Source organism: Felis catus, chromosome D4, assembly GCF_018350175.1.
Source record: "Felis catus isolate Fca126 chromosome D4, F.catus_Fca126_mat1.0, whole genome shotgun sequence".
NCBI classification, from domain to species: Eukaryota; Metazoa; Chordata; class Mammalia; order Carnivora; family Felidae; genus Felis; species Felis catus.
The window spans coordinates 61,191,902-61,208,867 of record NC_058380.1 but is presented as its reverse complement, the minus strand read 5'-3'; the positions used below and the strand labels follow the sequence as shown (position 1 = coordinate 61,208,867).

Here is a 16,966-nt window from a genome sequence, read left to right as displayed (position 1 = left end):
GACCCTATTCCTGACTATCTGGGTCTAGCCAAAGAGCCCCCCAGAGCTTGGAAACGTAATTAAAGCCTCCTGCTTTATCTCTAAAAACCCTCAACTTTTGCACTCCACTCCATAATATATGTGTGCTGTTCCTTTTAGTATAAAATGTTCTAAATTATTCCCCAGTTATTACTGGACTTCCCACCCCACCCCAAGTTACCAACCTCTGAGTAAAGTGGATGCAGAAAATAAACAATGTGGCTTTGCATGCCACAGTCACATAGCCATGGACCATGAGCACAGCCAGTTTGAGAAGGTCTCTAGGGGAATGGCCTAGACAGGAGGGGGTAACGCATCATCTATATCCCACCATTAAAAAATTTTTTTTGACATTTATTTTTGAGAGACAGAGAAGGAATTGGAAAGGGGCAGAGAGAGAGGAAGACACAGAATCTGAAACAGGCTCCAGGCTCTGAGCTGTCAGCACAGAGCCCAATACCGGGCTCAAACTCACAAACTGTGAGGTCATGACCTGAGCTGAAGTCGGTTGCTTAACTGACTGAGCCACTCAGATGCCCCGGTATATCCCACCATTTTTAAAGAAGTTACTCTCTTGCATAAACACTTCTAAAAGTTTCCCACCAGAGTTATTTACTTCCAAGATCTTGTTTCTGTTCCATGGGGAGAGAATTAATTCTGCATTGTGTGTTTATGGATGCACGTTTGGAATACAGAGATCCACAGAGAGGCAGAAATCAAAAGAGATAATATATCTGGATGGGCTTACAGCTGGTCCAATCCCTTCATTTCATAGACAGGAAGAAGCTTTTCAAAGCCAAGGCTAACTGGAGTCTAACTGCAGAGGGCAATTCTTAGAATCCTTTCCCCATGTGACATTCATGGCCTGTTGGTGAGGCAGCTGTGACAGGCTCCGGGTGGCCGAGGCTCTGGGTGGCTCTCACTCCAGCCCTGCTCCCCTATCATTTTGCTGCAAATCTCTTAAATGCACTTCTCCTGTGCAAGAAAGAGATGGAGACCCCAGACCCCCCTCCCTAGAGCAGTTCGCTCTCTGCAATTAGAGGCACCAGCAGGGCAGGAGGCAGGACCCAGAGGCCCCTAGCCCATGGATCCTGGGCTATGAGCACTGCATGGGACCCACGGGACTGAGGGAAGCCAAGATGTTGGCCCCACTGGAGGCCAGGTGTGGGGAAACAGTTTCTGGATGGAGGTTCTGTGTTCATCTCCAGACCCCCCACAGCCTCCCCTCCCACACCACGCTCAGGCTGCACACAGGCTGCTGTTTCCCCCCTCTCCTCATTCTGATCCCTTGATCTGGAACATTCCAATCCTCTTCCAACCCACCAGCCCCACCCCATTTCCTGGCTAAATCGATTCATCCCTCACATCTCCTCTTAAATGTCACTCCTCATGGAGTCTTTCCTGACACCCCGGTGCTGATGAGAGTGGCCAGGTCTGTGCTCTCATAGGTCCCTGTACTTCTTCTTAACATTTGTTTACCATCTACATATATTTAGGGGGTTTTTGTACAATTATTTATTTAGTGTCTATGTCCCCCATAGACGGCCGGCTCCCAGAGGGTGGGAACCATGCCTGTCTTGTTCATCATGTGATGCCCAGCACATACCACATTGCCTTGTAGGCCGTCAATGAATATTTATTCAGTAAAAGTGAGTGAACAAATGAATGAATGAAAATCCTACCAGATATGGCAGGCAGGATGGTGAAGTCTAAGGAGGCCTGAAAGTTTACAATTAATTGTATCCCACCCTCCCTCCCACCCTGGCAAAGTTCTTATTTAGCTATATTTCACTTTTCCCCACAACAGAGTATGGCTTTTTATGTCCCTCCAGTGGAAGGTCAATGATTCCAAAGATGAATGGCCTCATCCCAGCCCTCCTATCCTTGGCAAGACGGATTTGCACGTGAATTCTGATCCCTAATGGAATGAATCAGGTATAAGCACTGTGCTCAGAGCTTTGGGGACATGATTTCATGTCCTCATCACAAGAACTCTGAGATGGGTACTATTATCATCTCCCACTCTACAGATGAGGAAACAGAGGCTAGAAGAGGATTCGTAAATCATCCAAAGTCACCAGCTGGTATGTTCAAATCCTAGAACTGCAGCCAGCTCTGTCTGATCCCACAGCCCCAGCACTTAACCACCATGCCACAAAGGCCATGTACACACGCATCCCCCAGCATCTGGGTGATTCTAACCTGGGGCTTTGCATTTTTTTTTCCATTTTTTCCTTCCTTCCTTCCTTCCTTCCTTCCTTCCTTCCTTCCTTCCTTCCTTCCTTCCTTCCTTCCTTCCTTCTTTCCTTCCCCCTTCCTTCCATCCTTCCTACCTTCCTTCCTTCCTTCTTTCTTTGAGAGAGAGAGTGTGTGAAGGAGGAGCAGAGACAGAGGCAGAGACAGAGCATCCCAAGCAGGCTCCACGATGTCAGCACAGAGCCTGATTCAGTGCTCAATCCCATGAACTGTGGCATCATGACCTGAGCCGAAATCAAAAGTCAGATGCTTAACTGACTGAGCCACCCAGGTACTCCGGGGCCCTGCCTTTCTAACAAGCTCCCAGGTGATGCCAATGTGCTGGTGCAGGGACTGTTTTGAGTAGTAAGTCTATAAAGGAGAAAAGGCGAAAGAGGATTTCAGCAGGGCAGGGAGAGTATTCCAGCCCGCAGGTAGGCACTAGCAAATGCTGGGTGAAGGGAACATACTTGTGAAGTTGAGATCAGCAAGTATCTTGATGTGGCTGGAGCCAGGGCATGAAGACGGATAGGAGGGGACAAACAGTCTGGAGCTTCAGCCCAAGGAGAGTGGAATTTCAGGTGCTGTAATGGAATGCATGGAAGGGTTTTTAAGAGGGGGCACGACATGATGGGACCTGTGTTTCAATGAGCCACTCTACTTGCAGTGAGTGCTTGAGGACGGAAAGATAGAGGTCCTACCAGCAAGGGAGCAGCTACAACAATCCATTAGAAGACAAGACACAGGACTGACTCTGGGCAGATGGATGCAAGCAGGAGATTAGACACCAGAGACATTGAAAGGGCAAGATCAATTTCTTTAAAACAAAGCTGCAGGACTCTTTCCAGGCACTAACAATTTCTCAGCCAGTCCATGCCCTGGGACAACCACACAGAGCTGGTGGCAGATGTAAAATCAGGTGTGGGGCACCTGGGTGGCTCAGTCGGTTAAGCATCCGACTTTGGCTCAGCTCATGATCTCATGGTTTGTGAGTTCGAGCCCCACACCAGGTTTGTGCAGACAGCTCAGAGCTTGAAGCCTGCTTCAGATTCTGTCTCCCTCTCTCTCTGTCCCCCCCTCCAACTCATGCTCTGTCTCTCTGTCTCTTTCAAAAATAAATAAGCATTAAAAAATTAAAATATAAATAATAAAAATAAAATAAAACCAGGTGCATACAATTCCAATGAAGTCCCAACAGTACTCTTAGAAATGGGGCTCACCGACCACTTCTTCCAGTCCAACCACACAGTCTCCTTGGTGAGCCAGGCTTTTCCTGTCCTCGTACAGCAAGTGTCTGAGTCTGAGAATGGAAGTGACTTGGTCAAGCTCCCACAGCCGAGCCCAGAATCGAGGAATCTGACCACTAGGTTAGTGCTGTGCATTTTAGAGAACTTGCCCCAGCAGAGAAAATGAACACATTCAGCTGTAATCTGGTATCAGCCCACACTTGCAAATATTAAACAAGCAAAAACATTCCACTTCTCAGACTGGAAGTTTACATTCTAAAAGGAGGGGGGGGGGAGAGACCCTGAAATGGAGTCATCTACACCAGACAGTTAAACCTGAAGTAAAATTAGAAAATGTGTCACATGGAAAAAATCTGCAGTGAGAAATGGTTTCTGCCCCCCTCCCCCCTTTTTTTTCTTGCTGTGGGAGAGTGAGTAATTTGGCATTTTAACTAGACAGGGGGAGAGGGCAGCTTTGGTCTCTGCTTTGTGCCAAATACACACAGTTGTTGGGCACAGTTCTGTATCCTGACTTGCAGACTGGGATGGAGTAAGGCATCTGCCTAGCAACCAGACGAACAGGGATGAGGGCCACTGAGTTCAATTCTTTTCCCCAAGTGCCACAGCATTTGGCCATCTGAACTCAGGCATCCTATAATATTCATGCTCACAGTGCTTTTAAGGGTTCACCTGCTCTAACCCCTTCACTTCTCAGATGGGAAGCCGAGGCCCATAAAGAGGCAGAGAGCTAAGACAAAAGAAGAACAGGGGAACATCAAAGCTGAGCCTTTGGGAAAGTTTCTTCCGTGCCTCCCCCCACAGTTGCCATACTTGCCTCCTGAATCTAGGGGAACCCCTCCATGGCTGATGGTAACCTGAATGTACCAGGCTGCCATCAGGTTATTCGTTTAGTGAGCGTTGCCTGAGTACCTGCCAGGGGCCAGGCACGGAGCGAGGTACTGGGGGTACAGGGGATAGAATGTCCCCAGTTTAGATTTTTGAGGTGGCCCTCCCCCAGATTCTAGCTACTTTGGAGTTTGTGTGGTTTGAGGTCAGGCTATGAAGAGGAATATTCTGGGAGACAAAGCCAGAACACCACATCGGTGGGACATCCAGGGTCTCAAATGCCATGCTAAGAAGTGCTGTAATCATTTTCTATGGCTGCTATAAGAGATCACCCCAAATTTAGTGACTTATATTAACAAAAGCTTATTATCTTACAGTTCTGTAGGTTAGAAGTCCAGCACAGATCTTATTTGGATAAAAAGTAAGGTATCAACAGACTGTGCTCCTTTCTGGAAGCTTCAAGGGAAAATCCATTTCTTGCCTTCTCCAGCTTCTAGAAGCCACCTGTGTTCTTTGGCTCATAGCCCCTTCCTGCATCTTAACACCAGCAAAGAAAGCTGGTCAAGTTCTCACGTTGTATCTCTCTGCCCTCCTCTCCTGCCCACCCCCTTCCATTCTTAAGGACCCTTGTGATTACACTGGCCCATCTAGACAGTCAAGGATCCTCACCCTCTTTTAAGATCAACTGATTACCAAGCAGAATTCCATCTGCAGTCCGAGTTCTCCTATGCCATGTGACCTCATCTAGTCACAGGCTCTGGAGATTAGGACGTAGACACCTTTGGAGGGCCATGACTGCCTACCACAGGTGGTCAGCATGGGAAGATGACAGAGGGTTTTCAGCACAGGTAACATAATCAGAGTTGGTTTTGCAGTGCTGCTCAAACTGTAACGTGCATGTGAATCACCAGGGATCTTGTTAAAATGCAGATACTGATTTACTGGGTCTGTAGATGAGACTGGAGATGCTGCGTTTTTACCAACATCCCCCACGATGCTGATGCTGCTGGTACATCTGAATAGCAAGAAGCCAGAAGGCTACTGTCGCCGCAGTTGGGGGGCGGTGCAGTGTAGGGTGGAGGAAGACAGACCCGTGTGCTGAAAATAAAGACACAAGAAGCCAACTGCTACGATGTACGTCTGGGAGGGGAGAAGCAGCTGGCTGACCCAACTTCAGATGGAGTTGTGTGTATGATGCCACTGACACTGCATGAACTTAGGTTCGGTTTGTCACCAGCTTTTGGGCTCTCTAGACTTCTATTCTAGAACGGTTATAACTTTCCAGCACCCAAAAGAATACCTTCATTTTTCTTCTGTGACATGCATGCTATCCCTGACATATCTGTTGTATCCAGTCCCTGCTCTCACGCCCACTCTGGTCCTCATACCATCCATCGCAGCGGAGGGCTGCGGGTGGTCTTTCAGCAGGGCTGGAGGCACACACAGACTTCGCTATGGTCAAGGGTTCATAATGCTGGGTTTTCACTAAGATCTCCACAGTCCCGGGCTTTGAATGACTCATTCATTAATGTATTCAAATGCTCATTGTGTCCGTTTGGTGCCATGTCAGATGCTGAGGAAACATGGATAAATAAAACAGGGTTCCCGCCCTCAGGGAACCCACAGACATGTGGGAGCAGGGAAGGAAGGAGGTATTGAATGGGTCCCCAATTACAGGCCCAAGGCTTACCTTGTTAGTCTTCATAGTAGGAATTACTGACCCAATTTACAGGTAGGGATGATAAGGGAAAGGGAGGTCACTCAATGGGAAGTAGCAGAGTTGAGATTTGAACTCAGGACCCAGGCTCCCAGAGCTCCTATGCCTGAGCTACACCCCCTGAAGGTCCCTCTGGGATCCAGTGCGAGCTCTGTCACTCACATGTATTGCAACCACAGACAGGTACTTTCGTCTCTGGGACTCGGGATTGCCACCTCTGAAAGGGGGCCCTTGGACTGCATGGTTTGTTCTCAACCCTGGCTGCACCCTTGAATCACACCAGGAGCTTTTCAAACCCGCCAACGACTAGACTTCACCCCAGAGGAATTCAGAATCCTGGAAGTGGGGAAGGCTGGGCATCACATCATTCTGAATCTCCAAGTGATTCTAAGGTGCAGCCAGGGTTGAGACCCACCAAGGTCCTTGAACATGACCTCTGGAACTCCAATTTCCTGAAGAATCCTCTTCTCTTCCAGCCCTTACAAGGCATGTGCAAAATGAATGAATGAAGCAGGAGGGGAAAAGGGAGGAAGGATTCCCGACTCCATTCAACTAAGGACGGTATGAGGCAGTAATGCAGCACTGTCTCTTTACCTGCTGTCCTTTTCTCCTTTTGGATTAGAGAAACAGCAGCAGCAGATAAAGGAGGGGTGAGCCAGTCTTGTGTGCTGCTGTGGGAAGTGCAAATTACTATCACCTTCCCAAAGAATGCAACAGAAGCTTTCAAAATGGGCATGCATCGGGCCAACAATTTGTTTTAGGAATTTATGTTCGGAAATAACTGCAGAAAAGGTCAAATCCAGAGCTACAAGAGTAGGGTCATCATGATAGTGTTTATAACAGTGAACAGCCAGAAATAGTCTGAAGGCATATAAGGGGGCTAGTTTAATAATGGGGCATACGTACAATGAAATATTATTTAAATTACAAAGGATGTTAGGAAATAATATTTAGTGTCCCAGAGGAAGTGTTTAGATGACTACTAAGGAAAAAAATGCCGAGCAACACAACACAATGTTGACAGAATGATCTATTCTTTTTATAACGTATGTGCATATTTCAGCAAATAACTTTGAAAAACTGTCCACCAAATGTCAGCAGCATCTGTCTCTGAGTCATGAGATAATATGTGACATTTATGACCTCTTTTCACCCCCTAGGTTTTTACAATGACTATTTTTTTTTTACTCTCAATTCTTTTTGACATCACTGAAAAAATAAGTCTCCTCTTTCAAAGGCTGCTTCCCTCCCCCTGCCTGCCCCATCTTCTGGCGGAAATAGACACCCCTACTTTGGTAGTGCTGAGGCTTGCTTGCACCTCCATTAGGACACACAGGATCAGTTCCCCAGCATTTAAGCCAGCTGTTGCTGCACACCGGTCTCTACTACTGAACCAGTAGTCAGTTCTGCTGAGTCCCTCTAGGACAGGTGCTCAGTCCAATGCATCTTTTTAGTCACCCACCACCCACCCCAGAGGGTCTCAGAGAGAGCAGGTGGCCAGGAAATACGGGAAGAAGACAGAAACCTATATATCTACAAACGTATATATCTCTATAGTAGCCAGAACACAGAACAGGGAAGTTTTTCAAAGACTTTAGCAGATGTTTGCTTTGTGAAAAGACTAGTTGAAAAAGCCCTCCTGGTGGTAGATGGGGCTTTTAAGCTGGGCCCCATTTGAGTGCCTCAGTGATGGAAGGATGACTCCTGGAGAGGCTTAAGGCAGGGCTACTCCCTGCACACCAGACTCTAGCTAAGCTCCTCCAAACCCAGGAAGGGGCTGAACTCAGGGATCCTGCTCATTTGAGGGAGATATGCAGACCCTCAGAACAGAACAGATTTCTTCCCTGTCCAATCTTAAGTCATCCATGCCATGCAACAAGTGCAAAAATGAACTGGGTTGGATAAAACTGGTTCAGTTTGGGTTGGCTTGGCTTGGGTTGGGTTGAGGTGGGTTGTACTAGATTAGGTTGCATTGAGTTAAATTGAGTTCTGATGGGGATAAGGGGTGGGATGCACTCATTAGGTGACCCCAGCCTCATAACTCCCTCATTAAATCTTGCCCAATAATAGGTCTGGACCTTCTCCCAGGTTCTGCTCTAACCATAGACTTTTTCTCTCTTTAGTTGGTGTGGAACAGAGGAAGGTGGTCAGCCAGCAAACCTGCTCCTCCCAACGCCTCTGATGCATCTCAGCTCCTCTGGGCTCTGTGTCGACAGCAGCAGCTCAGGCCCCATGATCTGCTGCTCTGACTTTGAAGCCTTATTTGCCATCCATTCTCCTTATTGCACATTAGCGTCTTCAACTGAATCTCACTGTAAGATTTCTTCCTCTTTGATAACCCTCACCTGCTCACCACCTCGCCAACACTCCCAGTATCCAATCATATCATGAAAAACCTGGGTGATAAATCAGTCTGTACTAAAAAATGTATGGCTTAATGAACGAGACAGGGGTGACTTCCCTTACCAGATTTTAAAATATATTACGAAGCAACAATGATCAGGGCTCCTGGATGGCTAGGTCGGTGGAGCCTCCGACTCTTGACTCAGCTCAGGTCATGATCTCACAGTTTGTTGGGCTCCACACTGACAGCGCAGAACCTGCTTGGGATTTTCTCTCTCTCTCTCTCTCTCTCCCTCTCTCTCTCTCTCTCTTTACCCCTGCCCACAAAATAAATAAACATTTTTTAAAGCAATGATCATGAAGACCATGTGGGATTTAAAAAACACGCACATGCATAGGTACAGGGAAGTGACCAAAGTAGAGGTTTGAGAAAAAATTTTTGACCATTAAAGAAACAAACATATATGACGACAACCAGAAGCAACATGATAATTGGTTAATAGCTGACATCTTAATTAGTGTTTTGGAGAATCCTGAGTACCATTTTGAAAAAACAAAACAAAACAAAACACAACTGACTTCAGATTATACCCTATGTAATCTATGTAATTTACCTAATTTATGGTCCGTTTTAAGTAGGTCAAGCTATAGACATTAAAGGAAACCTTGAAAACAAACTCATATATTTAGCTAGCAGAGAAAAGATAAGTGTACAACTCTGGACAAAATGGAGGCCGCTAGGAATAAGATGAGTGGGGATAAACAGGAAAACAAATTGTTTATGCAATTAGATGTAATGAAAAGAAAATCAAGAGCAAAGTAACATTAGCATAAATTCCTAACTAGTTATTAAAGTCACTAAAGGAGAAAAACCTAAAAGCCCCATAATGTACCCTCATTACTCAGCCATGGTCACCCCAGAGTTGGCAGAGCTGTGGAAGAATCGAGACGAATGACAATCCACAGATGATATGGTAAATTGGCGCGTTCTCTCCAGACCACGACCTGGACCTACCCATTCACTCCCTCTTTGATTCACTGAAAGGGTTTTCTGAATGCTCACTCAGGCATTCTGGGATTCAGAGTTGGAAAGACCTAGTCCTGCCTCTTGGAGCTTCCCATGTAGCAGGGGAGGCAAACGAATCACCAGTGGTCACGGTCCGGTCTGAGAAGCCCTGGGACCAAGGGACGAGTGGATAAACAGTGTCAGCCCAAAGGAAAAACACCCAACATGCCAGGCAGAGGAGGGCTTCCCAGAGAGGATACTTAAAGGGTGAATGGGGGGTTGCCAGGTGGACAGGAAGAAAGGCATTCTCTCAAAGAGTGACCAGCCTATGCAGAGATGCAGAGGTGGGACATCGCATGTCTCATTCTGCAAGCTACCGGTGGTTTGGAGTGAGCCCAAGTCAAGAGGGGCTCTGTGTGGCTGGAGACCGGGAAGCCACAAAGGGCCCTCTGCAGCAAGGAGCATGACCCCCATCTTAGGTAGAGTGAGAATCCAGTGAGAGCAATTAAAGGAGGAAGGAAAATGATTAAATTTGTATCTAAGAGAGATCTATCTAAATATGTAAGAAACATGCAACTACTTCTGTCCTTTGATGGGAAAGTAAGTCTGGGGTAATCTAGTCAAAAATAATAATAATAATCTAAAAAGAAAACAAAGATCATTTGTCAGAAGATGGTCCCAGCAGCTCTGTTTATAGTAATGACAAAAGAGCCAAAGTCCAAGTGGCCAACCGTGGACAAATGAGGCATGACCCACACCCTCAAGGTGCTCCCATGGTAAAGAGAGAGAAATAAACATACTGACAGTACAGGGGGACAATGTTGGTGCTGGAAGACAGAGATGAGGGAATGGGGAGTTCAGTGATGAGAAAGCTTGGGCAGAGAGATGCCTCTTCCAGAGCGCCATTTAAGCTGGGATGTAGAATTAGGCCTTAAAGAGAGACAGAAGGTACGAAAGTGTACTCCAGACAGGGAGATTAGTTCACATCATGTGCAAAGCTGAAGAGACTACAAAATCCCAGCACTGCATGGGAAGCTGTGGCTGGTTCAGTGTGCCAGGAGCTTTCAGCCTGCACTCTGCTGTAAAACACACACACGGGGGGCGCCTGGGGGGCGCAGTCGGTTGGGCGTCCGACTTCAGCCAGGTCACGATCTCGCGGTCCGTGAGTTCGAGCCCCGCGTCAGGCTCTGGGCTGATGGCTCAGAGCCTGGAGCCTGTTTCCGATTCTGTGTCTCCCTCTCTCTCTGCCCCTCCCCCATTCATGCTCTGTCTCTCTCTGTCCCAAAAATAAATAAACGTTGAAAAAAAAAATTAAAAAACACACACACACACACGGCACAGGATGTTACCGCAGGAATTCCCTACTTTATACAAAACCAACAAGTTTACCCAGTAATTAAAACACTATAATCATTTATATTCATTGTAATTTCTAATGGCACGTCAGCAACAGTAGCTCACTACAGGCCAGGGCACAGGTAAGGCAGAGGCCAGAGATGGGAGGGTCTCAGGTGTGATTCCTACCCACTTTGCTCTCCTTCAGGAAAGCATATCAGACGGCCATGAGCAAGAGTGAGATGATCTGAGGAAAAACCCAAACTGGCTCTGATTAGCATTCGGATTTGCCCCAAAGAAGATTTACAAATGGTCAAAAAGCACATGAAAAGATGCTCAATATCATTAGTCATCAGGGAAATGCAAATCAAAACAATGAGGGACCACTTCATACCCACTAAGATGACTGTAATTATAAAAAGTGTTGGCAAGGATGTGAAAAAAATCAGAGCCTTTGTACACTGCTGGTGGGAATGTGAAGTGGTACAGCCACTGTGGAAAGGAGTTTGGGAATTTCTAAAAAAAAAAAAAATCTAAGCATGTAATTACCCTGTGACCCAGCAGTTCTGCTAAATATATATACCCAAATTAATGAAAAGAAGTACTCAAATACGTGTATCAAATGTTCATAACAGCACTATTCACAAGAGCTAAAAGGAGGAAACAAATCAACGCCCCCATCAACAAAAGAATGGATAAACGAATTGTAGTATATCTATTCAGTGGAATATTACTCAGCCATTAAAAGGAATGAAGTACTGACACTTGCTACAAAATGGACGAATCTCAAAAACTTCTAAGTGAAAGAAGCCAGACACAAAAGGCACATACTTTATGATGCCATTTATATGAAAGATCCAGAATAGGTAAATCCATAGAGACAGAGAGCAGTTTAGTGGTTCCCAGGGGCTAGTAGGATGAGGATGGGGGCCATGGGGAGTGACCACTTCATGGAAATAATGTTTTTCACTCTTTGGAGAGATGAACATGCTTTGGAACCAGACAGAAGTGACAGCTGTACAACAGTTTGAATGGACCGACTGCCACTGAATTGTACACGTGAAAATGGCTAGTTTTGTTATGTGAATTTTACCTCAATAAAAAAGTCAACCAGGATAACCAGATGTCCGATAAATATATGAAAAGGTAATCAACTTAAATATCAGGAAAACATAAATTAAGACTATAGTAAGGGGTATCTGGGTGGCTCAGTTGACTTTTATCTGACTTTTGATTTCCGCTCAGGTCACGATCTTGTAGTTCATGAGTTCAGGCTCCACACTGGGCTCTGTGCTGACGGCGTGGAGTCTGCTTGGGATTCTCTCTCTCACCTTCTCTCTCTGCCCCTCCCATATGCTCTCTCTCTCTACCTCAAAATAAATAAGTGGAACTGAAATAAAATGTTTTTTTTTAAAAAAAGCTACAGTAAGATTCTCCTATGTACTCATTAGAAGGGCTGAAATTCAGCCCAGTGACAAGATCAAGTGCTGTTGAGGATTTGAAGAAATGGGGACTCTTATACCCAGTGGGTGACCACACACCTCAGTACCACCATAGTGTAAGATGGTCTGGCACTGTCTGTTCAGTTGAAGGATGAACACACCCTGTTACCCAGCACCCCACTCCTAGACACAGAACCAACAGGGATATGTGCACATGTGCACCAAGTGACATGTACAAGAATGCTCGCAAAACCACCACTGTCTCTGCCGAAATGGAAACAACCCAAATACTGGAGACAAATGAATAGATGATGTACAGTACGTTAATACAGTAGAAAATTATACAGCAACAAAGATGAATTAACTACAGCCACACACAACAGTATAGACAAATCTGAAAACTGAATATGCAGTGAAATAAGCCATGTATAAAGTTCAAATTCAAGTGGAACTGTAGAATCTGGGGATACATGCTTGGGTACTAAAGTTATTTCTAAAGAATAAGGAAGCAATCACCATAAAAGTCAAGGTGATGGTTACCTCTGAGGGCAAGGAGGGAACAGTCACATCCAAGGGGCACAAGCTTCTGGGGCTCTCCTATTCTTGACCTGGGTTATGTGGCTGTTTGCTCTGTGATAAACACTTGGGCTGTAATTTTTGTGTGCACTTTTCTGAATGGATATTATATTTCACAATAAAACAGTATAAAGAAAAGTAACTAACTTGCACATATCGGGATTTTATTAACAGGAACAAATAACTTGTGAAACTGCTGCACTTGTCCCCTAAAACCACCTTCTTATCTGCTAAAATAGCAGGTGTTCCAATGACACTGTAACTTTACTTAGCTCAGCCATGACACATGAGGGGCACAAGGATCGGTATAGGGGATAGGGTCCCATTGACAAGGATCTCTTCAAACAGGGCAGGCCAGGAAAAACCCTCTAGAGTTGGGAAGCCTTGAGACTTTGGACCTCGGTTTCCTTATCTGGAGCACAAAGATAACAGTCCCAGTCCCTGACTCCTGGAGCACTTTTGAGGATTGGATGAATGTAACTCGGACATGCCCACACCTCTGCCTGAGCATATAAAGTGGTTTGCTTATAAGTGTTGGCCTTATTAATCGGCATGCGAAACTGGGCTTGCAGGAGGATATCTTACATGTCTAAGAGTTTCTGCAGAGGCCCAGAGGGACACTGAATACCCATCAGTTGCAGATGGCCCTCTCGTGGCCCTTTCCAGCTCCTGGCGGTTTCCTGCCACTCCCTTTTAACGCTTTCGATGGGAACAGGGCTTCCTCTGTGTTGTTTCTAACAACTGACTTGACATCAAGGAGAGCCTTCAAACACAGGAGGAGAAAGAAACACCAAAGTCTCTTTGCCCAGAATCTTCTTCCTTTTGGAGGCAGGGGTTGCAGCAAAATTCACGAAAGCCCATGAAACACAGGCCGCCCTCTACCGCTGAGCTGGCAGTGCCCTATGTCACATGGGAAAGTGCAGCGTTTCGACATGGGGCATGGTGCTGAGAAGCCAGAACTGTGCTCCCTCTGCCCTCTGATCTACAAGAAATGCCAGCCTGGATGTTCCGGTGGGAAAAGTGGCCAGAGGCCAAGGAGACAATGGTCTAGGTTGTCCCAGGCTTTCTCTGGCATACAAAGAGTTAACCCAGGCCACCCCCTCAATCCTCAGTGTCCTTCAAAGGGAGGGAGGTTGCTGCCCCTTCTCCTCAGACACGTATTTTGTCCAGGCTGTGTACTGATCTCCTAAATCCAGGAGGGGTGGGACCCTTTGGAGAACACAGTTCTGCAAACCCGGCATGGAGAAAGGGCTGAGGGTGGAAGGACAGGAGCCTAGGATCCGGGCTCCAGTCCTGCCTTTTGGACAGGCCATTTCCTAAGCCTCCCTCATCCTCAGTGTCCTCTGTAAAAACTGCCTGCATTGCTTTCTAACAGCTATCGCAAGGACCGACCCATAGTTTCTATCGCTTATTTTGTGCCTAGTAAGTGCCACAGTGTAGAAAGCGTATTACCTCTAATACCTCGTTTAATCTTCACAGCATCCCTATGAGGAAAGGCGGTCTAATTATTCCCGTTTTTGGGGGTGAGGAAACTGAGGCACGAAGAGGTGAAATCCATTGCCCAAGGTCACCTAACTCAGCCACGCTTCAAGCCCAGGCAGCCTGAACACAACTTAACCAAAATCTGTTTTAACTCAGACCCTACTAGTCATCCACCCTGCTCTGGGTCCTAGTGAGGAAAGTGAGGCTTGTGGAACAGAAGGGGACCAGATCCCCTGGCTCCCCGCCGGTAGTTCTTCTCACCACCCTGGGTGCCACTGCCCACCATGGATGGGACTCCTTCAGCTAACTCAGGGGTAAGTTAGGCATCGAGGCGATTCAGTCCCGTTATTTCTTGCGCGGCAAAGGTGCCAGGTGTCTCTGCTAGCGATCACGCGGCCGCACCTGTGTGCAGAGCGGGCACCAGACCTGTCCTTACAATGAGCCAGCCGGCACGCAGGACCGGCGTGCGGGCTCCGGGTGAGCTAGAGCTAACTGTCCCCTCGGAGCCGCTGGCGCTGCCCCGTACTTCCAAAGTCCCTCTGTGCCCACGACTGCAGGGGCCGCGCCCTAGCAGCACAGCGTCCAGATCGCGCGCCACCCGCCCGACGGGTCAGGGACCCCGTTCGCCCCTCGCATCCCCTTCACCGCCCGGGGAAGCGGCGCCGGGAGCGCCAGTGCGCACAGAGCGGCGAGGACTCCCTTTTATGTCCAGGAATGAGCGCGCACCGCAGGCACGCCCGCCGCCAAAAACCAACTTCCCCCGGGCGCGCGGAGGCAGCCGGGGCCACCCCCGGGCCGGGTCGCTTACCTGTCGCGGAGCGGGTCCGGGTGACAGAGGGGAGAAGCGCGGAGACCGAAAGCAGCAACAGCAGGGGCCACCACCGTCCGTTCCTCCTGCAAGAAGTGGGGGCGAGAAGGTGAGGCGGGCGGGAGGGGCGAGGGCCCGGGGCGCGGGGAAGCGAGTCCTACCTTGGCGCCATCTCGCAGGCCAGCCGAGTCCCCCGAAGGCACTGTGCGCCCCGGCTGAGCGCTGGCCGCCGCTCGCCCTTCCTGCAGCGAACAAAGGCGGCGCTGGGCAGCGGCGGCGGCGGCAGGCAGGCTCCCGGCTCCCGGCTCCCGGCCCGCGCCCTGAGTCACCCGCGCTCTGAAACCCGACTCCGCCGCGCCCTGCGCTCGCCCGCGCGCCGCGCCCACCTAGGCCGGCGGCGCCGCACTCACGCCCTGGGGGTCCCGGCCGCCGCTGCCGTCCCCACGCCCCTTTCCCCTTTCGAAGGACGCGCGCTCCCGGCCGCGGCCGCCACCCCGGGCCGCCTTATGTAACCTTCGAGAAAAGCCCCGTGCCCGCGCCCGTCTGGGTCAGCGGGACTCCTTCCCTCCCGCCCTAACGTCTGTCCGGGTCTGAGCTGCCCCGCGGCCAAAGCACTCTCCTTTCATGGACCAATGGAATTCTCTCAACAGCCCAGGGAGGCTGGAGTCACTGTGATTTCCTTAAATGACAAATGAAGAAACTGAGGCTCAGAGAGGCCGGGAGAATATACAAGGGCACACAGAAGGACTGAGCTCCTAACTGCTGTGCCTACCCTGCACGCCTGACACACGAACCCCACGTGAATGCCCAGAAATGGCCCCGTGATATATACAAATCCATGCCGCAAAGATAACCCTAATAAAAAATTGAACGTATCTGATATTTCCAAGGTTTTCCGCTGTATAACTTGCCTGCCCCACCCCCCTACTCCCAGCATGGGAATGTAAGTTTCAGGAGGGCAAGAAGATACATTTGTTTTGTTAGCTGGCTAAAACAATACCTGGTGGTAGAAATGCAAATAAACATTGGGTGCCTGAAGGTGAGAGTCTGAGGTGAGACACCTCTCCAGGCACGATGATGATGTGGGAGAGGGGAAGCAGTCTCAGCCATCCCTGGTATGCGTGACTATCCCACGGGGACAGGGCTTAGCACAGGGTCTGGCACTGGCCAACCCCCCACACGGTGGCTCTTTATTATGATTACCAGGCACCACAGAGTAAGGTTTTGGGGTGGGAGGAGGCACCACGGAGGCACAGTTCTGAAGCCTAGCAAGCCCCAGCAATGGCTCTTCCTGACGCACCAAGGAGCCACCGTGGGCCATGGCCCTGTTGTCAGCTCCTGGTTTTCATTTCTAGTAATCCGAGTTAGGCCCCCAGAGATAGGAGGGGATGGATATACTAGCTAACATTTATTGAGTGCTGATTATTTCCCAGACCCTGCGCTAAATGCTTTACAGTTTCCGTCCACTATCAGAAAGTACAGTGGGCCTATGAAATCTTTCATGAGCCAAAGCAGTGTAGAGTGAAGAAGCAATTACCATTAATTTATATGGAAAAAAGTTTTAGCATTCTCAGACCCCCAAAAATTACCCCTCTTAGGTTTTTCTGGAACCTTAGGACACATCTTGCTAATGATGCCCAAAATAACTCGAGATAAAGCACAGATGCTCACAGACACAGTCAAAAGCTACAGCTGAAAGCTGCAGCGGCTTGATGCTGAGATGTCTCCTGGGGCCCATCACACTCTTGGGGTGCTTGCCACATCTTTAACAGCTTGCCCAAAACACCGAACGCTATTTTCGCTTTGCTCCTTTTTTCTGCAACAGTGAAATTGCTCTTCAGATTTCTTTCAGTTACTGAGAACAGGTGTTCCCGCGGGTCTTTTGTAAAAGCAAAGTGGCAAAATGGGAACTTTTGGAAAGCAGAAAATACC

At 48.2% G+C, this 16,966-nt stretch overlaps 1 protein-coding gene and 1 long non-coding RNA gene across 4 annotated transcripts in view; one reads left to right on the top strand and one right to left on the bottom strand.

The window, feature by feature from the left end:
• COL15A1 (collagen type XV alpha 1 chain) overlaps positions 1-15,392 on the bottom strand; it is a 108,249-nt gene extending 92,857 nt beyond the window's left edge. For 2 of the 3 annotated variants that reach the window (XM_045043847.1, XM_045043848.1), the window contains exons 1-2: positions 15,196-15,392; positions 15,035-15,120 (exon numbers count right to left, since the gene is read on the bottom strand). In XM_045043847.1, the coding sequence (XP_044899782.1) occupies positions 15,035-15,120; positions 15,196-15,206 (97 nt within the window). In that variant the 5' untranslated portion in view covers positions 15,207-15,392. The remainder of the gene's footprint in view (positions 1-15,034; positions 15,121-15,195) is intronic. The other variant, XM_006939312.3, reaches the window with a different exon arrangement.
• LOC109493872 lies at positions 13,910-15,916 on the top strand. Its single transcript, XR_002148344.2, has 3 exons — positions 13,910-14,540; positions 14,939-15,143; positions 15,685-15,916. It is a non-coding gene; the product is annotated as an uncharacterized LOC109493872 (long non-coding RNA).
• The last annotated feature ends 1,050 nt before the right edge of the window (positions 15,917-16,966 follow it).